Here is a 25,951-nt window from a genome sequence, read left to right on the forward strand (position 1 = left end):
GACTGACAGGATGATGACTGACAGGACGATGACAGATGAGAACATTTGTTCATCATTCTCACACATGAAGGTCATTAAAACAAGTAATCACACATCCTCACAGCCCAGCACCTGCACCTCTGTATGTGTAATGCGCTGACAACATACACACCCGACTTCACTGCTCTTGTGAAATCTAAAAATGTTGTTTCTCTCATTAGAATGCAGCCTAAATGTTTGCCAATTATTGAGCTGCTGTTGTAGTTTAAATAAGCTTACTAAAATAATTTAATACCATAAAACAACAATATTTTCCATATTGTGAACTTTTTTATGTGCAGTTTCAGTTAAATGAGTTAGAATGTAGAAAAAAGTCTACTTGGGCATCTGACAAGGCACTGATGTTGTTACGCAGTTTAAACTACAACGCAGTTTAAAATACAACACTAGGATGTTTAAATGTAGGATAAAAGCTTACTTTGGTGTCTTATGGTGCAAAAGTACAACATTTGGGCTCCTATATTGTTGTTATGTCATCACTCATGTTGCAAGCCAGATCTCTCCGGCCCCTCATTTAGGATGTGTTTCATGAACTGGCCCCATGACAAACTAACTGAATAGCCCTGGTCTATATGAATCAAAGAGGACCGCAACTGAATTTGCTTTTGCTGAATAGATGTCACATGACACGTCTTGATCCAAATCTATGGAAAATTTGCTGGAATTTTGAAAAAAGGAAAAATCCTCCATAGATGGTGGAGATCTGAAGGGAATGATGAATTCTGAGCTTTAAACATTCCTGTGAAACAACATATTTGTAATAATTGGATTTAGAAATACAATAAAATATGAAGTGATTAGGTGTTAAGGAGGTTTACATTCTGACTTATTGTTTGTTAAATACGTTGCCTTTGTAATTGACTTTCTTATTGTCTCCTTCACAGGTTAATGAGCTCGTGCTGCTGGTTGTAGAAGAAAGAACAGTATTAGGAACTGCAGAGCTGACGTCTCAGACCCAGAACGTCATGGGTGTCTCTGTGAGAAGCTTGTCATCTATCCAGTTACTGCTAAAAAGGGAAGAAGCAGAAGGAAACCAAGAAGAAAGGCTGGGTTCATGTCATATTCTGGATGAAGGAAGAAGTTCATGCTCCTTGGATGCTGATTGGACTGAGTTGATGAAGGGACGATCTGTTATCCAAAAAACCTTGTAGAAAAAGTGGCTACAGTGGCGGGGCTAGAGTTCTAGTAAACATGTCTATCAAAAGAGTTTCTGATTCCTTTCTTACACTGCATGCAGAAATTACAGCTTATTGACTGAAATGTCTTGAAATCAGTTTACATACAGAATCTGCTGTCTGTCTTAGTTTTGATAGCCAGGCTTAACTGAATCCAGGACTAAAGCAGGAAATGATACCAAACTTTGTTTTTAATCTTTTTTTTTCCCCCCCAAAACCTGCAGATTCTCTGTAGTACGTTTCTGGCTTTAAACATTTACACACACACACGTGTATCTTAAGCTGCTCGCCCACAATCACTGACACTGATAATGATTTGGAATAGTACCGTATTTCCTGGAATATAATTTGCTCCAAATGGATGCCAGTCAATTTTTTATTTTTTTTGCTTTGGGACATAAAAAAAAACAATCAACAGCACTGCAAATGTCTTAGGAGTTTTTGTCATTTGCATTAAAGTCGCTAGAAAATTTTAGGTTTACAGAAAAAATTAAGTACCTTATAAAATCAAGCACTTTTGAGCTCAAACTGGATTTATATTGTAAGTGTACAGCATACGATTAAACTAAAAAGTAGAACAAATCAGTAGAAGGAATTGTCTGAGTAACCTACCAAACATTAAACTTTTCTGTACCGTTCACTGCACTTCGTAGTATTTTTTTAATATATATTACAAATCAAATCATAATCATTGTAAGAATCTTCAAACCTGTTCTGTACATGTGCCTGAAATTTTTCCACCATACATCAGTGAGACATTTAAGTTGTTTTCACATACCATGTATTTCATTTTATTGCGTATTGTTTAAATACGCAAAAGAAGTTCATGCTCAAACACATGGCTAAATGTTCTCACATAGCTTCCCACAGAAGTCCCAGCACCTGAAGGAAAGCGTTGTGTAGGTCAGAAAATACGGTAACTTTTTCAAGAAAAAGTAAAAATCAAAAACATTTCTCAACTGTTGTTAATCCTGTGTCACATCCTCAGCTGCATGTTTCCTCCTTTGCATACACCCAACAAACCTGTAACTAAAATGCGGTAAAAATAAGCCATGGACTGCTGACTGTAGCCTGAGCTGAAGGTTTAGGAATATCTTCACAGTAACACATACGAGGCCATGTGTTGTACATATCGTAACAGATGGAGGGTGTAAATTTGCTGACATGAAGAAAAGCCTGTTTACACAAATCCCATTTTTAATATCACTTCGTTTGTTCTTCAGAAAAGGACAGCTCCTGTGAGACTGTATATGTTGTTTATGATAACCTTTTTTTGTACTTCATAATTTTATTTTTGTATCTTGTCATATGGTTTGCTGCACACTGTGCATGGCTACTGTGTGCTCAGTGTAGACACAAACACAATTTTCTTATGAGTTATGAGCACGTCAATCTGTCTGAAGCACCAAATACAAATATTTCTTTTCATACGGCTTATGAAACTTCTTTTTTTCTCCATTTCTCAACCATGTATTCTTCAAAAGTACACTATGCTTTACAAACTTTAGTTTACAGCTTTTTTTTCTGGAAATGCTTTATGTTGTAAAAACTGCCTCAGTGTTTTTACATAATTAAAATCTGTCCAAATTTACAGACAAATCTGATGTTTTCTGTAGTAATTTATGACATTTCCTATAATAAAGGATCCAGCTTTGTGTAGTAAAGTGGTTTCATTCCACCAGCACACTGGAAATTTACTTATGAGTTTTTTAATTAGTATAAACAAATAAATTTTATTCTGTTATAAGAATAGACAGGACACTGTTGGGTTTCTGTATGTAGAGTATCATGACTCGGCGTTTCGAGAGGGAAAAGAGAGGGGTGAGAGCCCCCTGCTGGGCAAGCTTCTACAACTGCCACAATAACATCATAACATTTCAACCAACTAGGCTAGGTTAAAAATAAATACACGAAAAAAAAAAAATATGATTTTTCTTGGCATTTTAGACATTCGAATTTCTTATTTTCCTTAAAATATGCTATCGATCAACTTGAACCTTGAAAAAATGTAAAGATTCCTCTTATTTTATAAACATAGAAGCGTAACAATGTTTTTTTAAGCACGTTAAGGATGTATTTGATGTATTAAATGAGAAATGCCACTAATCTTGGCAGCATGCCACAGTGGCATGATGATGTGCCCACACAGTACCACAGTTCAACCGTAAAGCCATCAGCCAGATGATCAAACCTCAGAGCAGAGATCTCAGCTGAGCCACTCTGTGCTCATAAGTCAAATGTCATATGCATCGGCTGCATTTTTGACCCACATTCAAAATGCCATTAAAATGTTACATGTCGTTGTTTACACTACAATTTCACTCACTGTAAGTGAAGAAATAAGGGACTACACTTAACTCAAGTTGGGTTTACATGTGTGTTTTTATCTGTAAAGATTGTGGCTTAGTGAACACATATAATTACACATAATATGGAAAGTGATATCACACACTGGGTGTTTCTCAGGTTTATGTCTGTATTCACACGTTCATTTTTAATATTAAACACAACCCTTCTTAATCTGGCCTTGGGGCTGGCACTGAGAGCTAACTCTTCACTGACGAGAGCACGGGATCCTGCCGCTGGACCATTTCTAATACCAGGATTGTTCCAAATTCTGAACTTTGCAAGCAAAATAAATTTTGTCTACTTTTGTTGAACTATGTGTTCAGAACAATATATATTTTGCGTTTCCTTCGCCTAGCAGAGGGCAAAATATGATCTACCGAAATGATGCCACACACACACACACACACACACACACAGTCAAACACTGTTCAAAGCATTGGGCATTGCAATTCAGTTGGCCTCCAGACAAAACAAAAGCTACACATTTGTAAACATTTCACACACACATGCACGCGCACACACACACACACACACTCATACACACACATGCACACACACAAACACACACATATTGGGCATTGCATTTCATTAGGCCTCCAGAAAAAAAAAGCTACACATTTGTAAATAGTTCTCACTTTTGATATACCTTTGCCTAGCAGAGGACAAAATATGATCTACCGAAATGATGCTACACACACACACACACACACACACACAAGCACTGGGCATAGCAATTCATTAGGCCTCCAGAAAAAACAAAAGCTACTCATTTGTAAATATTTCACACTTGTTAGAGGCATTTGTCCAGATGGGGGGAAAATCTGATCTACCAACAAGCTTTACACACACACACACACACACACACACACACACACACACACACACACACACACACACACACACAAGCATTGGGCATTGCAATTCTTTGGGCCTCCAAAAAAACAAAAACAATCATTTGTAAATATTTCACACTTGTTATATGCATTTGTCCAGCTGGGGACAATATCTTCTCTTCTCTTCTCTTCTTCTTCTACCAACAATCTTTACACACACACACACACACACACACACACACACACACACACACACGTTGTGTTTTCATATTCAAATCATGTTTGTTTCCTCTCTCTTATTTACGAATTTAGTTGCAACAGTCAGTTTTGGCCTGGAGATATGCTGAGTAATGTTTGACATTTATGAGTCAGTGGTTATCCAAAATAATATTTAACAATTTCTGCTTATTTTACTCAAAACATGGCAAAATTTCATTAGGTTTATCGTTCATAAATTAAGTATAATAAAAAAACATAAGGAGGTAAACAAAGTTTTATTCACATGAAATTATTGCATGTTTTGAGTGTGTGTGTGTGTAGCCTGTTGTTGGTTGATCAGATGACATCAGGTGGGCAAAATACATATTACAAGTGTAAAATAGATAATACACACAGAATGGTGATAATTGTAGAATTTTTGATTTATAAGCATTCAAGTCAATTTGGCCTGGAAAAAAAACAGGTTCTATTATTTGCTGACATTAAAAATGGTCAAAATGAAAATGGAAATGGTCCTGCCCTTGAAATATACCAGCCTGTAATTGTGCATCAACTTTTGTGCCTCTATAGTGAAAATAATTCAAAATTTCTTTTTTTTTTTTTTTTACTAAAAAATGAGGCATTTTTGTATATAAATAAGGTTTATTATACCAAATATAATTTTTTTTTTTGTGCAAAATATATGTTAATATGTTGGAAACAAGTCTGACTAAAAAGGTGAAAAAAAAGGCTATCATATATACTTCATTTTTTATAAGCAGTCAAAACAGACAAGGTCAAGTTGACTCAGCGCTCCTAATTTGTATAGGAGGACAATAGGAGGGTTAAAAGAATGATGTAAACCTATCCCCAGCACTGAGAAGAGATTTTATTTCAAAAAGACTGCAGCAGTAACCTGTAATGGAGTCTTCTTTATTAAACTGGAGACTACAAGCAAAAATGACATATAACACGGGTGAAAAAAACAAAATACTGCCTCTTGCATAAATACGATGTTAAACGTTATACAACTGCGTATAAGCAGAGAAAATGTATCACACTGTTTTTTTTAAAAAAAAAAAAAAAGCAGAGAAAAGTAACACACACTTTGCTATCTGTATATACTTTACCATCAAAAATGAAAGTTGTTTATGAAAATAACAAACTAAAGAAGAAAATTGGGTAAACTGATAGTATACATTGCGTCCTTATCCCAGATGTAGTCTGTCTGACAGGAAGTACGACAGGACATGGCTGATCAACTACATTTGGGAAAATGGAAATTATTTACATTTGACTTTTGTCCACATTGTTCCTTTAAACTGCTGAAAGTGGATTGCTGGGTTTGAGTCACATGACTGGATCACTTGTTTCACACACACACACACACACACACACACACACACACACACACACACACACACACACACACACAGGTTGCATCCCACTTGCAGATTAAATAAAACTGACAGGAAATGTCAGATGGGGCATTAAAACAGGCCTGAGATCCACAGCTGCATCAGAATGCGGGCGCTCTCACAATCAGTTGTCGTTGTCGTAGATGCAATCTGGAAATTTAAAGCAGCGAGTGAGTTGTGTCAAGTTTATGTATAATACTTTATTCTGTTTGGCCTTATTGGTTAAAACACACACACACACACACACACACACACACACACACACACACACACTCACACACACATGCACTTTGAGGTCAGGGCTGCAGGTCACTAGTGTTCTTCCACATGGGGGAAGTGGCAACATTGTGGCTAAGGTGCTGAGTCCCAGGTCCACCAAGCTGCCACAACTGGGCCCCTGAGCAAGGCCCCTAACCTTGAACCGCTCCGTTGTATAAATGATTTTTAACTGTAAGTCGCTCTATATAAGGGCAACTGCATCTCCAGTGAAGGAGATGCTGTGATGCTACAACTGTGCGTTCAACCTTTCGCAGAAAACCCACATATGAAAATGATGGTCAAGTGTTTACATGTGATTGACCACAATATGTAATCACTGTAAGAAAAATCACATCCTGCAAGCGAGTTACTTCACTGATACTAATGGAGTTGTAAGTCCTAACATGAAAACAATTAAAAAAAAAATTTAAAAAAGACCATTCGTGCCACATACCATCACCGACGTCATCATAGATGTCACTATCTCTGTTGGAGCAGAAGAAAGATTAATTTTTTACATTTCTTTGTATTGTATTTATTTAGATAAAACTTGGTCTGAAGAAGAACTTACTCTGTCTGGATGTTACTGTTTAAGACATATCCGACTGAAAACAGAACGGTGTAGAGTTAGTTCATTTCATCCTCTCATTAGTTCACATGTAATGACTGAGAGGTGGACATGGGCTCACTCACATTTTCCATCCTTGTTCCTGCAGATGAGTTTGTCATTATCCAAGTTGCTGATGACGTCCAGGGTGTCGCCGGCCTGCACTGCCAGATCCTTCCCGCTGCCTTTCTTATTAGCAATAACTGTCACTTGATACAGAACCTGGATCTCGCCTTCAAACTGCACAAATACAATAATGAAGAAAAAAGTCAGAGCTTATTATTAAACATCCTTCTCAAATGAAAGGCACTGAAAATCACATGATGTCTAAAATTGTATGATACAGTGCTGTGGAAGTCTTATCAGAATGTTATGTTAGAACACTGTATACCAAATATATAATGATATGCTGTTTATATAGTAGCAAAAGAAGCTTAATTAAGATGTTTATTCAGTGTTAAAGCTGTAACTTTATGTTTTAAAGAGGAAAGAGGAGTTCTCTGTATGCTTTGTGGATTCACTCTAAATAAATCTTTGAGTGAGACGACAAAATAAAGGCTGGTGATAAAATGACTGTTTATAGTTTAGGTGCTAAAAGGAAACAGGAACTAAAATTATGAGTGGGGAAGTGAAGAAACGGCTGGCCACTTGCAGCACAAGGTTAGTCTGCTGAATTGTTGGTCAAGTTGATCTGATGCCTTACAGGTAGGCCGAATATGACAGTACGTACCAAGTAGCAAACAACGTGAGTGATTCCGAGGCTTGTTAATATAGTCTGATGTTTTGGTCTTTTCAAACACACTGTACCCAGTACCTTAAACTTCTTTCTAAAATCCTTCTCCTCTTTTTCAAATTTCTTCTGCTTCTTCGGATCATCTATCTTAGCTTCAGGTTTCGTCAGCTTCAGTTTGGAAGGAGGCATGCTGCAAAATAATCATTAATATAGGAGCATGTGTGAGGGTGTGTAAATGATTTGTTTACCACAGTCGCCTGATATTAGTCATGGTGTGACTCCATACCTGCTGGGAGGCTGCGGTGTGTCCACATCATCATATACATCCTCAGTTTCTGTAAATAAAACACGCTTGCTCAGTCCCACTTTAACAAACGATTAATATGTCAGTAGCTGTGACTAAATATCTCATTCGCATAGTAACACTGGCGCTCTTTAAATTCAAACATTAATTGCAGAAAAAAATGAAATAACTTAACGATTTAATTTGGATTTCTTTAAATGTCGTGTCTAATCACTTAAATACATAGTTGTCCCTGTTCAATATTAAACAGCTCTAGTCGTCCCATTAACATTAGACAAAGGCATCTTATTCCCATCCTTGCTAATGATCTCTTAATTAAGATATTGAGCTATACCGATCTATATTGTGTTTGAGCACAAGTAAGACAAATGACATTGTGAGGAAGGCCATGTAGTGTCTGGCTTTGAGGAATGGACCAATTATCACTTAGCTGTACCCAGACCATTAAGTTACATACTATATTATTAATTCATTCAATTCTTGTGGAAGTACTGGTAACTTCCCATGTTGCTACTTTACGCAAATCAACCTCCTTCTTACTTCACTGTCACTATAACTTTCAGCATGAACACAACATGGAGGCGTTATTGCTTCAGAAATATCAGAGCCTATCAGGTCTGAACATGCAAACGGCTCTGTGTCTATGTGTTGAATGACTTTGCTGCGCATTAATACGAACATGTACATGATCATGTTATTTGTGCATTATGAACAGACTGTTATACAAGTGCATGTCCTGTGTGATGCTCAGTGGTATGTATGTGTGGTTTAACCCTGTAGCCACACTGTGTGAGCTTTACCTGGGTTATCTTCTGGACTGAACTGTGGAGGAGGAGGAACCCTGAAAATGCACAAGCATTCAACTTTTAAGACCACACCAAGACAATATACAGGCAGCTTTAAAAGTCTGAGTGCACTTTACACATATCACTAATGCTGCGTTCACACCTACAGTGACTCACAGAGACAAAGCGTTTTCTTTCCTGTGATATGAGAGACAAAGTCTGTTAGTGATTAGACCCACAAAGAGCACACACTGCTTCTCCTTCATCTCATATGACATGATACTGATATATAATGCTACATTATAGACACAAACTTACAGTTACTGTGACTGCAACTTGGAGAGATAACTGATTCACTGTATATGTGAACGCAGCTTTAAGCAGACCACACAATGTGTATTATTACTGATACATATAATCAGTACGGTCAGAAGTGTACTATACCACTTACACCACAACGATTTGCTGTTTAAATTTTACAATGTTACATTTAATAATAAGGGACATGTTGCACTGTTTATATATCCTTATAGTTAGATTTAAAGTTCTGGAACATCCAAGAGACAAATTAGTCCCTGTTCTTACTTGCCTTCCCTCATCAGCTTCTCCTTATCTCTCTGTCTTACAAAGACGCTTTTATGGACATTTTACAAAGCACCTTGAAAGCTGAAAGCCAAAACTCTGTGCATCTCCATAGGTGCTATAGATCTAACAAAAATGACTTGCATCAATGATTATATATTTTTCGTTCTTAAACAATACATTTCAGTGTTTAAACTGTGTTTATGTGCTGACTGGTCTATGATTACTTGGACATGCTGTTAATATAAAAAGAATAAGGTATCAAAAAGGTTCTAGTAAAATAATAGTGCTACTGAATTCTCTAATCTGATTGGTCAGAATGAGTAGCTGCTATAATACATATTGGGTGTTCAACAGATTGAACATAAACAGATTAAAAACATAATAGTGGGTATAACGTATAATGAGAAGTAACTGGATTCAATGACATTGTATAATGTCTGTATAATGTAACTATAACCAGATAAAAAGTACAAGGTGTGGTATAAGAGGAATAAAACACTTCAGAGCCTGCTGTTGTAGGAAAATAACCCACCACCCTGTCGCTCAGGAAGTGGTTTATTCCTGATATTGACTGATTGTCAGTACACTGCTGTATACAATGTACAAGCTCTTCGGCCAATAATTTTACTGTATTACACAAAATCATTGTCTTAATGAAAAATACTTCTGGATAAAATAATAGTTTGACTTTAGAATACAATCATTGGTAGTGCATACAGATCATTTCAATAAACAGCAGATGTTCTGATCAGAAAGAGAAAAAGGAAAAGAGACAGAAAAAGTGTGATGACGATAAGAAAGTGAGGAAAATTAAAGAGTTAAAGAGGTATTTGAAGACGGATTTGTGTGTAGATTAGAGATTCATTTTTTTTGATTTTTGTGTTGAAGTTGTTTGAGGCCCTGAGAATCATCACAGTAATGAATTTGATAGCAAGAAAAAAAATAATCGGGGGGATTGTGATTTTAAAAATGAACATTGTCTGGCTCCATCTTACTAATAGAGAAATTACTCGTTAGTGTGGACAGGGCTTTTTCTCCAGTCAGTGGGGGTCTTTAGCATCCGAATGAAGCTGCGTGCTTTGCTGAGAGACCTGGGATCCGGTCTGCCAACGCAGGGACATGACATTGAGGATGTATTATGATATATTATGACATACAATAGACACACACACAGCCACAGGACCTAGAAATCACTCAAAAAAGTCAAAACTCGTTTTGTACAGTACATATTAAAAAAACACATTCTAGTGTTTCATTTTAAAAGGCCAAAAAAATGGCTTTAAGTATTTGTAGTCAGAAGTTTTTCATAAGTATTTTTGTTTCGGTTCTTGCCTACTAAGGGCAATAAATCCACAGAGAAGTGCAAATGTGTTTATCTTCAAAGTAATTGGTGATAAACCCATTTCTGCACTCTAATATGCCCCAAGTGACATATCATTACATTTACAGTATTTGGCAGACACCCTCATCCAGTGCATCTTGCAGTTGTATCTCATTTTTATACAACTGAGCAATTGAGGGTTAATGGCCTTGCTCAGGTGCCCAGAATTGGCAGCTTTGTGGACCTGGGATTCAAACTGATAACCTTCCAATTTGTAGTCCTTTACCGCTAATCTACCACATCAGCACATGCTCTCAATGCACTCACCTAACATTAAGACTGGACTCCTCCAGATCATCGTAAATATCATCAGGTCCCTCGGGTGGAGGAGGCAGAATGACTGAAAACAGCAGAGGGCAGTGTTAGTCATGTTACCCTGTTCTTAAACCCACAACAAAAACTAATTTTCTCTATTTTTATTTTCTCCAGCACTTTTCATGTTTTATTTAGAGTTCAATTCAATTTCATTTGTATATCACTTTTAACAATGGGTATAAAGCTCAAAGCAGCTTTACGGAAAGATATAAATTTAGGATATTTGTTTTTATTTGTTTATTTATCCCTCATTAGCAAGCCACAGAAGATAGTAGGAAGAAAAACACTCTGAGACAATACGAGGAAGAAACCAGACTCAAAAAGGAACCCATTCTCACACATTTCCCATTTCACAGCATCTATATCTGTACTATATGGTACACATGTGCAGCTGCACAACCAGGAAGTTCATTTGTTTTAACATGACACCATAACATCTTGTCTATCTTTTTCACTGCATGAGATTTGATTGCAAAACTGTTTAGTGGCAACTGCAGTCCAAAGCCATCTATATGGTTATCATTAATGATTAGAATCCACTTTGTCCTAAACCACACTAGTGAAACTAAACTGGATGTGGTTTTAGGTGGACGTGTGTATATAGTAAGCTCCATTAGTGTCATTGCTGAAGATATAAGATATAGAGATCCAAATGCCAAACACAAAACATGTCTTGGTTGAGAGACTATATTTGAGTAAATACCATATTTCACACATGCCAATTCAGACTTACCTCCTGGACCGGTTGTGCTCCTGAAATGAAACATAACTGTATGAATGACCTGAGCTACATGAACACACTAAAGATCATTTGCATGATTTGCCTGGGGCTTAGTTATGTTCATGAGGATTTGGACAGATACGGTACCTACTGCTTTCCTCCTGAGAGGCCACATCATCATACACGTCACCGTCGTTCTCAGGAAGAGCCTTGCTCTGATTCTTCAGAGCATCAAAGTCGATCTGGACCGACTCGGTCTTTACATAGCCACCTGAGTGGAAAATGCTGTTTCAGTGTCTTCCCCATTGAACTGAAGTCTGGATTATATCATTTTACACAAACACAGTAGCATTCATTTGAATTTAATTACACTACTTGATATGACATACTGTATCCATTACTGCATCCTATTGTGTACAGTTTATAGCTGTTATAGCTATAAAGCACATCAGAAAAAACCTTGTCTTCCACCTGCAGTCAGCACATTTTTCTAATTAATATCAAGAAATCAGTAGTGCTGTAAAATAACAGATGTTAAGATGTGTATCTAATGAGTTTCACTCTCAGTTCAGATCTGATGATGAGAACACCTAAGATGATGATCAAGTTTGTGAACAGAAACAAATACACAAAAATTAGTAAAGAAACCCTTTAAATCATTAGTAAAGAGTGATTTGACACTCACAGGACCCGTCTTGAGTCCTTCCCAGCCATCGGCCCTCGGGGTTGTCTGTAATCCGGAGGATGTCAATAGAGTCACCTTGTTTAAAGCTAAGGTCATTCCTGCCACCCTTACAATCCAATCTCGCTTTCACTTTATGGATGACTTTCAGGGGCCCAGTCAGCTGCAGAAAACAAACATTACATAAACATTTCATGTGACGGTCATTTACATACATTTAATATGCCGTTGACTGATGTGGCCTTACTTTGAATTTCTTTCTGGCTTCTTGTTCTTTTTTTTCACGCTCTTTCTGGTCTTTCTTTTCTTGCTCTGTTCGCTTTTTCTCTTCCTTTTCCCGTTTCTTTTCTTGCTCTCTCACCTCGGGTACAGCCCTGAAATTTCCATCAACACAGATGCGGATTTTTGGTGCTGCGGTTAAAAATGTGCAGCCTAGTTATTGTACCAAGGCACATTTGTGCTATAAAGGCAATGAAACCAGCATGCTAAGCGAATCAGCATTTGCTAGTTACAGAAAGGAACAGAACTACATGCGGTCTGGGGAAAAAAAAAGCCTACCATCCATCAAGTTCCTCATACATCTCCCCATCACTTCCACTTCCCTGTGCAGATGACAATAAGTGAAGACCAACTATCACAGTCAAACTAACAGAAATACAGTTACAGTGTCTGTTCTTACCTCGTCATGTCGCCCTGCCTTACCTGCAAATACAAAAACATGCAGATTCAATCACTGCTTCTTTTAAATGCTCAAGAATTTAAGTATTCATTCATAATAAAATACTGTAGTTGTACTAGGTACTGCAATGTCAAACCGTATCAAGTTGTTTACAAAAATTCAAAAAGTTAAAAAACACATCATAGATTTTTAAAGGGTCCTGTACATGTAGCTTATACATCATTTTTTAATAGAAAATTAGCTATAGAAAAAAACAAACGTTCATATCACAATAACATATTTATGTGTAAATGTAAAAAGAAAATGCAAAAAAAAAGTCACACCACCAATGAGTATAAAAATATTCACAATTACATGCAAATACATTTAATAAATGATAAATCAAAAATAAATATACATTCTTTGAATGTATGTCATGGGGCACGGTGGCTTATTGGTTAGCACGTTCGCCTCACACCTCCAGGGTTGGGGGTTCGATTCCCGCCTCCGCCTTGTGTGTGTGGAGTTTGCATGTTCTCCCAGTGCCTCGGGGGTTTCCTCCGGGTACTCCGGTTTCCTCCCCCGGTCCAAAGACATGCATGGTAGGTTGATTCGCATCTCTGGAAAATTGTCCGTAGTGTGTGCTTGCGTGAGTGAATGAGAGTGTGTGTGTGCCCTGCGATGGGTTGGCACTCCGTCCAGGGTGTATCCTGCCTTGCTGCCCGATGACGCCTGAGATAGGCACAGGCTCCCCGTGACCCGAGGTAGTTCGGATAAGCGGTAGAAAATGAATGAAAATGAATGAATGTATGTCTCAGTGTATGCGAGCTTAGCAACACGTGGCGCATGCTAGGTGCACTATTCTAAACACACATCCCTGTTGGGGGCAAATTATTATTTCAAAAGCAGTTTCAAGAACATAAAAAACCCACATATCATCCACACATTATCAGATTCATACCAAATCCCCTTTTTCTAATTTTATATGTATATAATTTTATACGAAAGGCTTCAGTTTATAAAATGTTCTGTGTTAGCTGTTAGCTCACCAAACGACGAGTCATTCAGGTCACCCACATCGTCATACTCCTCCTCTTGCTGGACTCTGCATCAGAAAGATATTATAATAATAACATTGATGCTATTAGTCTTTATATCAAAGCATTTCTGTAACAGCAATTCTGACTCATTTTAATGTATTCATTTTAATGTTTTATGGTAACAGCTCATTTAGAGGTGACATGCCCATTCAGAGTGTTGAGCCAAGTAGATTTTATATTATAGATATTAGCAATTCTTTGTTCACTTTGATCTGTTTACTAATATTCACATATTAGTAAAGAACTTTTCAGGTAAAAAAAATACACTTTGCACATGCGCAGTGCTGTGGTGCGTATGTTTATTTACATCTAAAGTTAATGCAGAAATTTTGTTCTGAGTATACAGTATGTAATGCACATTTAACAACAGACTGCAGTGTTTAGGGTATAAATAAAATGCACTTCTGGAGTGAACAAATAAACACACACACACATACATAAAATTCTAAATTCACAGTTAAACACGTGTTGGGATGTTACTGACATGGGTCCTGGAGGTCTTGGGGGCAAAGTTGGAGCTGCATGGGTGCTGGGGTGTGATGCTGGAGGAGGAGGAGGAGGGAGAGAACCTCCCTTCTTTATTTCAGGTCCTAGAAAAAAAAACAACTCACTTAGAACTGTCATATTTCTATTTGAGCAGAGTGAAATCTGATTTTTGACTTATTTTACATATGAAAAGAGCTTTCACTACTTTCATTACACTTACAGTGTTTGTGTTTGCTTTAGCAATAAGATGGTTGCTGCATATAAAGTGTGATTTTATGTGTTGTTTTGAAACTCGCTATTGTTTTACAGTTTGCAATATTCTTGTAACATTCCTGTTGGTCACCTTTTGGTAGAGTTTCAGTTGCCATATAAGGCTTGTAGAGACTGATACATTTATACTTGTATAACCTGTATGAAAGACATCCCAGAATTCCTTTGTTAGCATGTTTTCTTCAACCTCTGGGGCTGAGGGCCTCTGCATTGTGTATGGTGTTTGTATGTTCTCCCCATGTTCCAGGGGTTTACAAAGACCTACATAGTCAGAATGTCATCTCTAAATTGGGTAAAGGGTGTTCAAGTGTGTGTGCAATTGTGCCCCATCCAGGGTGTTCCCTGGAATAGGCACCAGGTTATCTGTGACCCTGTGTAGGATAAGCAGTACAAAACATTTTTATAAACTTCTATTTTTATGTGCATAATCCAGATAGATTCCTGATATTCAAAAACACACTAAATGACTGAGTGAAAATTGAGCATGAGACAGTTTAAACAGTCAAAGTATAAGTTTTTTTTAATGGATGGTTTTGATTTAGTGATTTATTTATTTACTTGCAGTTGCGATGTTTGCTTACTTAATGGTTGCTTTCCATTTACTATCTATAATCTTAAATGCCCAGTCGACTGACTTCAGAGCAGCTGACACTTTATATTTGGCTTTATATAGACCTTAGACTAGGCACATTAACCATGAAATATAATTTTCATGAGACATTATGCTACCAAATTTAGATATAATATAATATAAATAAATTGTTTTTGTGATACAATATAAATGTAGAGATGGAAAATAACAAACCACATGTACTTTCGCTAAAGAACTTGAGTACAGAGGTCACTGAAAAGGTACATTTCAAGTAAAATCCAATTTTAATGAATTCCTGGTGAATGTTTAATCCCAAATGCTCAGTCAGCATCAGCAATGACTGAAACTGTTACAAGAGATGATCCCTGAGCATATCTCTGGCCCAGTTTATCCAGGATCTTCAGCTTTAAACGCTTTAGAGCAAACAGGGTCATAATGATCTGCAAATTGAGCTAACCAGATCTTTAAGTGTGTACACAATATTCAATTTATTTAAATTACTTGTTGTATAAATATGTCTTTATTTAGTTATACTTTAATTGTTGCTACAGCCTATAGATAATGCTCAGGATAATGTAAAGGGGCATCTTTCCAGATTAACAACATACTGTAGCTTGAATTTTGAGCTAGCTAGCTAGCTAACAAAACTAGAAAGCTAATGAAACCCGCTACAGATTTTCAGCAGAACGTTTTCAGAAGAGTTGTGTCAACTTTAAGAAAAAGTTTTCACTTTTACTCAAGCAAATTATTACTGCAGTAGTTTCTGAAATACTCAAACCAGCCTGTCTGGTACCAAGAACCACTGACACAGTTAAAGTCGCAAAGACATGTTGACATTAAGTGAAGCTCCTGATGGGTACCTGCTTGATTTTAAGCATTGTGTTGCTCCCAAATGATTGATAATTGGATAACTGCATGAATGCTCAGGTGTACATGTGTAGGCTGAGCGTAAAATTTTGTTTTTATACAGTAAACTGTGTTATAAACATTAGCTTGGCATTGGTAAATGTAAATCTATTGGTAGACGCTAGTATTTTTGCAGATGACTTAGAAAACTTTAATAATAAGACACAATATTATTTGTTAATCTTTTTTTGACTTGTCAGATTGCTAGTGAGATCGGCTTGCTAATTGTAGTAGTTTTAGCTGATCGGATCGGACCACAGTGTCCTTAGTTGTCTCTAAGTAAGCTTTTGGTATTGTACAAGTCATTAATAACATACAATGAATATGATCAAATTTATTATTATCTATTGTGTTGATGGCATAGTATCGAGTAACTTAATAACATTAAACGCTCTAACTGGAGTCAGGTCAGTTTATGGAAGAAGTGAAGGATAACATTATAATGAAGGTTAAAAATCAGTTATGACCCTGCTCCCGAAATGTGATGCATGTTCACTTTAAATTCATAATATTTGATGCGGCAATCATCTTCATAAAGCAAAACCATACATAAACAAACAAATAAATAAACAATGCAGTGATTTGGATATCGAGACAATTATATGAATAATCGGATTTCAGTCGGTCTGACCGGAGATGCATTTGACCACAAGTGTAATTACATGTGGGTAAAATTTTATCAGTATTTAATCCAGACACCAGTCCAATAAAGTGACCAGGTATACATGGAGTAACCTCAAACCAGCTGAGCTCTCTTATAGTACTATTCACAGTGAAGCAGGCTAAAGACGAAAGCTTTCTCTCATCTTTGTTCCCGTTTTGTGCTTCCCAGTTTTTGTGCTTCAGCTGACAAAAAAGGAAGTTAAATTTTTATGCTGTGAGAACAGCATTACTTAAACAAGGTTTTTAAATTAGGATGCCAAAAAACCTTCAGTTATCGTATCATCTAAATTAGAGCCCAATAACTCAAAATGTTTGTGACTGCAGGCCAACTTGTGAAAGTTTGTATGATAAATGACAGCTGCCTGAGGCGAGCTGGTGAAGATAGGAGCCTGTAAATAGAAGCAGCAGACCTTAAACCACAGAGCATTCTGGGTCATCACATAATGAGAAGTTGTGAACATTAGAGGATGTCACACTAGACCATGTGATGTACACTCCTGTCTTGAAGGGCAAAGAGGAAGTTGATATCAGAAACTATTCTTTTCAATGGCTTGCTGCTGTTATGTCTAATTTACAATACTTGTGTTAATAAAGGTGTATTTGTACTGGTGGAAATGGAAATGTTACTGTGAAATATGTCTTTGCTGTACATGATCAAAGATGATCTAACCAGGTCCTTAGCAAGTAGTCCTTTGGACAGTCAAATGACAAGAACAGCTCAATTTTGTACTCACCTTCACCTGGAGGTTCTGTGCCCTTCTTGAACTTCTGAAGGTTGACTTTGGGTGGTCTGTTAGGTTTGCTTGGTGCACTGCCGAGAGCAAGAATGTTAGTTAATGGATTTCTTTTTGGGGCTGAAGGATCATTTTTTACTGTCTGAGTGTTAGGTCCAGAGGGTTTGGGCTTGTAGGCAGGTTTATTTTGTAGGATAATAGGGCCTGCCACTTGCGATTCTTTTGAGCTTTCAGATTTCGACTCATCCTTTGCTGTGTCTTCTGCTTTGCTGAACATGGTTTGGGCAGCACGGAAGCTAGCATTGTTAAGATTTGCGCGTGTAAATGGTTTTACTGTTTGATCCTCCACTTTAACGTCTTCTGTCTGCTGCCGAAGTATATTGATAGCACTCTTTGGTTTGGTCATTGTGGGTATTTTTGGCGGGGTAGGGGTGGTGTTCACAGTGCTTTCATTGTTCTCAATTTTGGTGCTCTTGAAAGGTTTGGCTGTCACTGGTGGTGGCTTGGGAAATGTGTTCTTGGCCTCCGTTGTCGGCGGCTTTTGTAAAGGTACCTTTAGCTTTGATTCACCGTTTTGATTGTAATCTGGCGGCTTGGGTTTCAAAGTTTTAGCAAAAGGCGGTTTGCTATCTTCATTTGCAGTCGCATTCTCAAATCTGCTGGCAATGGCTTTAGGCTTTGGAGACTCACGTGTCTCTGATGCATTGCTGTTAGAGACTATGTTCTTCATGTAGTTGGGTTTAGGGTTGGTAGAGGTAGCAGCAGAACCGCCCGAGAGGCAGGCCTCCAGAGCTGGTTTCTTGGACGGCACCATGGGTCCTGATAGGGTTGGGTGGAGAGCGTTTTTTGGACGTGCAACGGCAGCAGCAGCACTTCCTTCAGTCGAGACACCTGCAGTCTGGAAACGAGCCAGAATGGCTTTTACATCTGATTTGTTGTCCTGCAAATGGACACCACAGCCCAAGCGTAAGAGAATTAGAAATAGAAAACAAGAACATACAAAAAGACATTTGTGTATTTATCAAATTTACATCTTCAATATTATGGAATATTTTTATCGTTTGATTTTTGCCCGAGGTTTCATCCAATTTGCCATCAATGACAAAAAAAAAAAAAAAAAAAAAAAAAAAAAAAAAAAAAAATATATATATATATATATATATATATATATATATATATATATATATATATATATATATATATATATATATATGCGCCTGTGTTCTATATATGTACTCTGCTAGACCTTGTTCGTAATTTTACTTGGTAGCTTAATCATAAATAACAACTGTAAACTACTTTGCCAGAGCTCACTGCAATCAAAAGGTTCACACAGTAAAAGAAATCAAATATTACCTTTATAACACAACTGGAAAGCATCCATGTAATAAAAAAATATTTTTTACCTGCTCTTCTGCAGACTCCTGTATGATTTACTATGTACTCTCCTCACTAAACTTTATCTCCGACTGTGATAACACAGGAACTGTGTTAATTAAACACATTATTCTATGCTAGCAGGAAGTATAGTACAGTTTTAACCAATGGCAAATGCATTATCTGAAGTGAAACCTTCTCTGGTTTTTGCAGATGACCCCTCTATGAGACAGATATATCATGTCTTGTCTATGTCTTGTGCTTTGTTGCAATTGCTACAGGAAGAAATATAGTTGCTTGTAGATTCCTAACATGATATAATAGTGGAATGTTATTGATTACCTTTTATCATTTAGAATCTGTGGTAACCAAGTTAAAAGGTGATTGTGTTTTGAAAAGCACTATTGTACTAACCTCTCTAAGTAGATATATGAGAAAGCCAGACCAAACCACTTGAAATTTGTGAACCCTTTTTCCACATAAATGTGAACCAAAACATCAGATTTTCACACACGGTGAAACCAATCAAATAAATGAAACAAATATACTATTCTTTTATTTATCATTCATTCTTTATCATTAAGAAAAATTATATAGTAGTAAATATATGTGAGTGGCAAAAGTATGTGAATCTTTGCCTTTATTATCTAGTGTCTGACCCCCTTGTGCAGCCATAACTGCACCGACTTGCATGCTTGTGATTATCTTGGCGTATGACTCATTGTCTCTTGAGGCTCAGTTCAATGGCAGATGTCCTGACAAATTCACTAGTATAATACTGAAGCCATTATATCATCAATGATGGCATTTCCTTCATATTATATAGATATATGAAGAAGCCAGACTGAAAATTCAGGGCCTGATTTTAACCCTCTAGAATTTTGCAGATGCAGCAAAAGTGAACGTTATTGGATGACCACTTCTGTAAATGGAGGCAATGGTCTTAAATTTCCTCCATTTGTACACAACCTGTCTCACTGTGGGTTTCTTTAGATATGATTTTGTAACCTTTACTAGCTTGATAAGCAACAATATGAAATAGTGATTTTCTTGAATAAATAAATTCCCAAAGTATAATATTTTTGTCTCCTTTGTTTGACTGGGTTCACTTTGTCTACTTTTGTCTAGTGATGGGAAGTTCGGTTCTTTTCCGCGAACCGGTTCTTTCGGACAGTTCGTTTTAATGAACCAGTTCAAAAATCCAGTTCACCAGTTCTTTTACGCCCTGATGTAATGACGTCATACACAATGACGTAATGACGCAAATTTCATCATCCCGGTGCCGGCAGATATTAATACAATCAATTTAACACATTCGAAAAGTTCTTTGTAATCATAACTTTAGTTGAATACATTTCTTACATTTAAGTTTTGCAACTACTCCGTCCAGGGTGTATCCTGCCTTGATGCCCGATGACGCCTGAGATAGGCACAGGCTCCCCGTGACCCGAGGTAGTTCGGATAAGCGGTAGAAAATGAATGAATGAATGAAGTTTTGCAACTAAAACACCCAGTACAGGCACTGATGTGCAAACATGTCTTAAAGATATAAAGTTAATAAACGAATCTTCATCAACTTATAAAAAGCGGCATATAAAAATACAGACTAACCTGCACAATAGTCAATAGTAAAATTAACTGACATATTGAGTGAACAGTTGTATGATTTTTTTTTTTATAAAAATGTTTAATAGCGTATGACTAGTTACTATGCATATCTGAAGGTTCACGCATGCGCAGTATCAACAGCTAATCGGTTCTCAGTATGTCGGATGCGTCCGAAAGAAACAGTTCTCAGTTCAGTGTACTGATGATTCGCTGTATCAGTTCAGTTATTCACACATGCGCAGTATCAACAGCTCGAACTCACAGTTTAGAACGAATCAGTCCGATTTGGTGAACTGGTTCATCCAGTTCACTAAAAAGAACCGGTTCAAAAGAACGATTCGTTCACGAACCAGCCATCACTACTTTTGTCTACTTCTAAGGTTAACAAACGTTTAAGCACCACTGTATAAGAAAGAGGGTTGGTCTGTAGATGGTTGCATTTATTTCTTATGAAATGACAGTTCAGTGTCTCTAACTATTAATTCTATTCATGATGGTTGATCTAATAATCAAGAAAATTGGGGAATGGTGGTGAGAAGTAATTGGTCACTGATGCCCCAGTTCTTTCTTTTTCGACACCCAAAGCACCGGCTCTGAACCAGGAAAAGTGGTTCTTAAGTAACACCAAAACATTGCTGGTCTAGACTTAAGAACTGCTTGCGTTAGGGGCTGGCGGCGGGGTTACTGTGACCAACAAGACAAAAGAGAATGTCATTATTGACATTTTTAAATCATTTTAAATCAGGATTCGCCACGTTTGGATACCAATGTAGGTTCGCAAAGCCATGAGCATTAACAGTAACATCCGCCATTGTTGATGTTGTGTTTGTGTTTGCCGCTGCTGCGCTAACGTTGCTGTATAACATTGTATACAGTGACGTAAGACTTGGCACTGTGATGGCTCTCTACCCCATGGAAAGGCAAACCGGTTCTTAGAAGGCTTGCCAGTGGAACCAACTTTGAACCAGCACTCTGAACCAGCTCCCGGTTCTTTCTGGTGGAAAGGAGGCATGAGTAATACTGTGGCTTGTGCCAGTACACCAGAGTCAGGCTTAACACCCGGGTTATGAGTTGAATGAACCTGCTCTTTTAACTGGTATAACCAGCAGTTATAACGGGAACTGGAGTGCTGTGTGGAGTGTAGCGCAGCTACTAACGTATGCTTATAAGTCACTATATTTGTCACAGATCTCTAAGCGTTTTCATGGCCAAAACCGGCGTTACAAGGTGGGGCACCAACGTTACAAGGTGGGGCTTTCTGATCTGCTGCCAGGACACCATGAAGGAGTCCTGGCAGCAGATCAGAAAGCCCCACCTTTTAACGTTGTTGGCACTCAGACCCAGTTATCAGGTCTGAAGATACAGCTGGACAGGTGCATTGACACACCCTGGGTAATGAGCACTGCAGGATACCACGAAGTGCAGATAAGCTCAGGAACGGCATTCTTATCCTATCGACTATAGGCTGGACTGTTAGAAAACAGAAGTTTTGTTTTTGACATAGGAACAGGAATTAGTCAACATTAATTACACTATCGCAATTGCTATAAAGAGAGCAAGTTATGTACTTCCTGTAGCCTGGACAGAAAAGTTTGAGTCACCGTATAGTAAAATGAACACACTTCCGTCATCCCTTTCATGTAAATGTCCTTTTCCTGCTAGAGTTTTATCCTTGTTTTGCTGGCCATACTAGTATCAGTGGTTTGCTACGAAATTCTCACATTTCAAATGCTACCGCAGCTTGGGTAAGATTTTCAAGAGATACAGGAATTAGACAGTGATAGACATATAGTTCTAGATTTATAGACTTATAGACTTTCTTTAGCTCTCTCTATAAGGTTTGATTTCATGAGATGCAAATCCATCTGTAGGTCAATTAGTATTTTTTTTATTGCAGTTGAATTATTAGAACTGCTCCAGATAGTCAGAATATACACTTAATGAAATATACAGTTTCTAAGATAAATATATAAGACTATACTGTGGCGCAAAACCTAATGTTACACTGTTGCCGCGTTTTACACCGTGCTCTACTGGAGAATCCGGTATCCATTTTTTTAAGATGAAACTGAAAGGAACCAAACATAACAAGTATCTTAATTGTTGATGGGATGGAGTTTCATTCCCTATGAATGAAAATACAGACTGACTAAATTTACATTTTCTGAGAGGAATAATAATACAGTCCCCTCTTTCCCCACTCTTTGTGGACTGATGAGCAGTTGATCTAATATTCACAAACTAATCATGGAATGCACATACTTCAAAGCAGCCTTTGACATATAATGGCATAAAATCCCGAATAAACCTAAAATTTGACAGACTAAATTTGACTTTTACAGATGTTTTTAACCTAAGCCTTAATTGAGAGTCTGGATCAGATACTTATAATCAGATACAATGTGTAGTCTTTCCCCTGATTATATAAACATATGGCACTACCCTTGAGATATTAGTTTTGGTAAAAAGCAAACATACAAACTGTTTTAGAGATGTTTAACTGTAAACATCATTGCCCTAGCCAAGCTGTGACACGAACCAAGGACTGTAATTTCATTTGCACTTTGTGATACACTGCTTCCATGTATATAGATAGCAGTGCCGTCAGCATAAGTTTGTATGTCAGTGTTGGGACGGACAGATGGAAGATCATTGATATACAATGTAAAAAATGGAACAATGGAACCAGCATAGATCCTTGGGGAACACCTGTGGATATGTGGATATACCTAGGTTCTGACTTACTATTCTGTGAACGACCTGATAAAAATTATGTGGTTTACCGTGTCAAAAGCCTTCCTGAAGTCAAGAAACCTTTAGGATCCTTTATATTATACTGTACACCATAATTTCCACTCACATTATTATAATTTTATAAGTAAATAAGCTAATTATAACGTACTCAAATGATATAACTCCTTCTGCTTAAAACATTAAAATACCTTTATAACGTACTATCAACTTAAACTCTGTACCTTTCTACATGAGCCCATAAAAATACATTTTAAGGAAATAAAGAAATAGGAAAGGAACATTCCAGTGTCTCCTGAGACTGTTTCTAAGTTTCCATGTTAACATTTTATCCATGAGCACTTGGTTGCTGAAATCAGTGAGCAATACAAATACATGTCTATAATTATAATTGACCCAGTGCAAGTAATAGTGTAAAGAACACAGCCAAAAGAGAGAGAGTACACTGGCTGTGAGAGACAGAGCTGAAAAATTGTGTGAGAGTAGATAGTGTTAAAAGCAAAGAGGAACACTTGATGAAGCAAGCAGAAAAAGTTTGCTGGCTTACACAATGTTTGATATTGCAAAAAAGCTAATAAAAAAACTCTCCAAACCACACTTTTAGCTTATCACATAAAGGACACGTGACTGAAATAAATGTTAAAACACTGTTCATGCATTTTGTCATGCACATGCCATCTAACCTGACTACACTTGCTTTAGTCAAAGTGGCATCATGAAAATTCACAAAAAATTTAGTTCCAGACAAAAACATAAGCTGTTTTAGTACTACAGGTACGATGTCCACTGTGCTTTCCATTTCACTGGACTTTATCAAGATGCTTTAAAGTCCGCTAAAGCACTGAGAACCTGCTCCTAAGCAAAACAGGAAAAAAGGAGAACACTTCACTTACCATGATGGTACTGGGCTCCTGCTGTGTCTGATTCACAAGACTGATTTCACTAGTGTACGTGTGTGTGTGTGTGTGTGTGCGTGTGTGTGTCTGTTTCTGTTTGACAGGCTGTTTGTCAGCTTACAAGTGGGCGCTGCTTGCGACTTCCCGTCACAGCTGAGGCACTGCAGCTCACATGAAAGGCTATCACTTGCTCCATCTCTGTTATTTGCATATTCCATACTGAGCTTCTGTTCTTTCCAAAGACAGAAAACAGACAGCTTATTCCCCATTTACCTGTACTGTTGCTTATGTTTTTCTTTATAAAGCACACTAAAGACCACAAACACAAAACAAAAAACAACAAAAAACGTGTATTATAGTTCCAGTGTGTTCACAGATCTATTTAATGAACATAGCCCAACATTTATTCATATTATGCAAATATGTACCTTATCATTACATCATATTATTATGTAAATATGTACCATATTATCATATTTATTTATTGGAGCCTTTTAGAAATTTTAATAAAATTCCCTGGTACTCACTTTTTATCCTAGCTACAATAACAGTGGCAGCAATTATACCTGTGTCATGCTATATGATCCACAGACTACTTTCCTTTTAAAAGGAGCCTCCTCTTATTGACTACGGATGGAAAAATGTTAAAGACGTAACTTAAATCATCAACCTGCAGAACTATGATACTTTGCCATACATTTGTTTATGATGTTTATAGAATTTACTCCTCATGACATCTCAGGCTTCACCACAGGAGACTCAGGAGCTTGACATTAAAGGAGAGTGGTTGATCTTTTTGCCGAACACATAATTCTTCTCAATGATGTTGAGCACTGAAGTGAAAAAGAGCACTGAAGTGAAAAACAAAGGAGCTCATTTACATTTTCTCCAAATCCATGAACTCCAAACGCATGAGCTGTTTATGACTCAGTTGTAATCATGATCTATGATCTGTGATGTAGAACAAATAAAGTTCATGGGTAAATTTAGGGGATAAAAAGTCATGTATCATAAACTTTTTTCATAACCATCTTTTATATGTGCAAGAGCAAACAGCCATGAGACAGTCATGTAAAATCCTTACAAATAGAGGAACATGATTTAGTTCACATTTTAACTCTTCTGAGAGACATCGCTGGACTGTAATCACAATACATCATGCTGTATATAAACCAGTGGTTGTTTGCACATTAGACTGATAACATATTTTTACCCAACTTTATCATTAACAGTTCCTACTTGCATGTTTCCTTCCATCACACATATAGGTAATGGTTTTTATTATATAGTGTGCTATATATTGACTATATAGTGCTATATACAGTAGTGTCTTATGTTATCTAGCTTTTGCCTCACTCCTCCTGGGCTGGGGGTTCGAGTCCCGCCTCTTCCCTTTGTGTACTCTGGTCTTAAAATACGTGTTTTTTCATCTCTAAATTGTCCCTAGTGTGTGAAAGAGTGTGTGAGGATGTTTGTGATTACACCATGCTATGGATTTGCACCCCCTCCCGGATTGTTCCGCGAGTC

The 25,951-nt window shown here is 37.3% G+C and overlaps 2 protein-coding genes across 4 annotated transcripts in view; one reads left to right on the forward strand and one right to left on the reverse strand.

Annotated features, from left to right (window-relative positions):
- mfhas1 (multifunctional ROCO family signaling regulator 1) overlaps positions 1–2,872 on the forward strand; it is a 28,626-nt gene extending 25,754 nt beyond the window's left edge. Inside the window, exon 3 of the mRNA XM_060890787.1 lies at positions 924–2,872. The gene's annotated coding sequence lies outside the window, so the exon portion shown is untranslated. The remainder of the gene's footprint in view (positions 1–923) is intronic.
- Positions 2,873–5,672: 2,800 nt separating this feature from the next.
- On the reverse strand, positions 5,673–24,565 carry fyb1b (FYN binding protein 1 b). 3 transcript variants are annotated; one of them, XM_060890565.1, is made up of 19 exons: positions 24,422–24,565; positions 17,793–18,732; positions 14,626–14,731; positions 14,091–14,146; positions 13,063–13,085; positions 12,942–12,985; positions 12,631–12,757; positions 12,387–12,546; positions 11,849–11,972; positions 11,714–11,733; positions 10,933–11,005; positions 10,295–10,387; positions 8,715–8,755; positions 7,897–7,945; positions 7,692–7,800; positions 6,964–7,117; positions 6,842–6,875; positions 6,725–6,756; positions 5,673–6,162 (listed from the first exon to the last, which is right to left on the reverse strand). In XM_060890565.1, exons 1-19 carry the CDS (start codon positions 24,422–24,424, stop codon positions 6,137–6,139), a joined length of 2,214 nt encoding a protein of 737 aa, XP_060746548.1. In that variant the 5' UTR covers positions 24,425–24,565; the 3' UTR covers positions 5,673–6,136. The 3 variants fall into 3 exon arrangements, 2 of the variants coding, with proteins under 2 accessions (XP_060746548.1, XP_060746549.1); XM_060890566.1 differs by lacking the exon at positions 10,295–10,387; XR_009649754.1 differs by lacking the exons at positions 5,673–6,162; positions 6,725–6,756; positions 6,842–6,875; positions 6,964–7,117 and having other exon boundaries at positions 7,751–7,800; positions 10,280–10,387.
- Between the last annotated feature and the right edge of the window lie 1,386 nt (positions 24,566–25,951).

The sequence above is a fragment of the Tachysurus vachellii genome, chromosome 17 (genome assembly GCF_030014155.1).
Source record: "Tachysurus vachellii isolate PV-2020 chromosome 17, HZAU_Pvac_v1, whole genome shotgun sequence".
Lineage (NCBI taxonomy): Eukaryota > Metazoa > Chordata > Actinopteri > Siluriformes > Bagridae > Tachysurus > Tachysurus vachellii.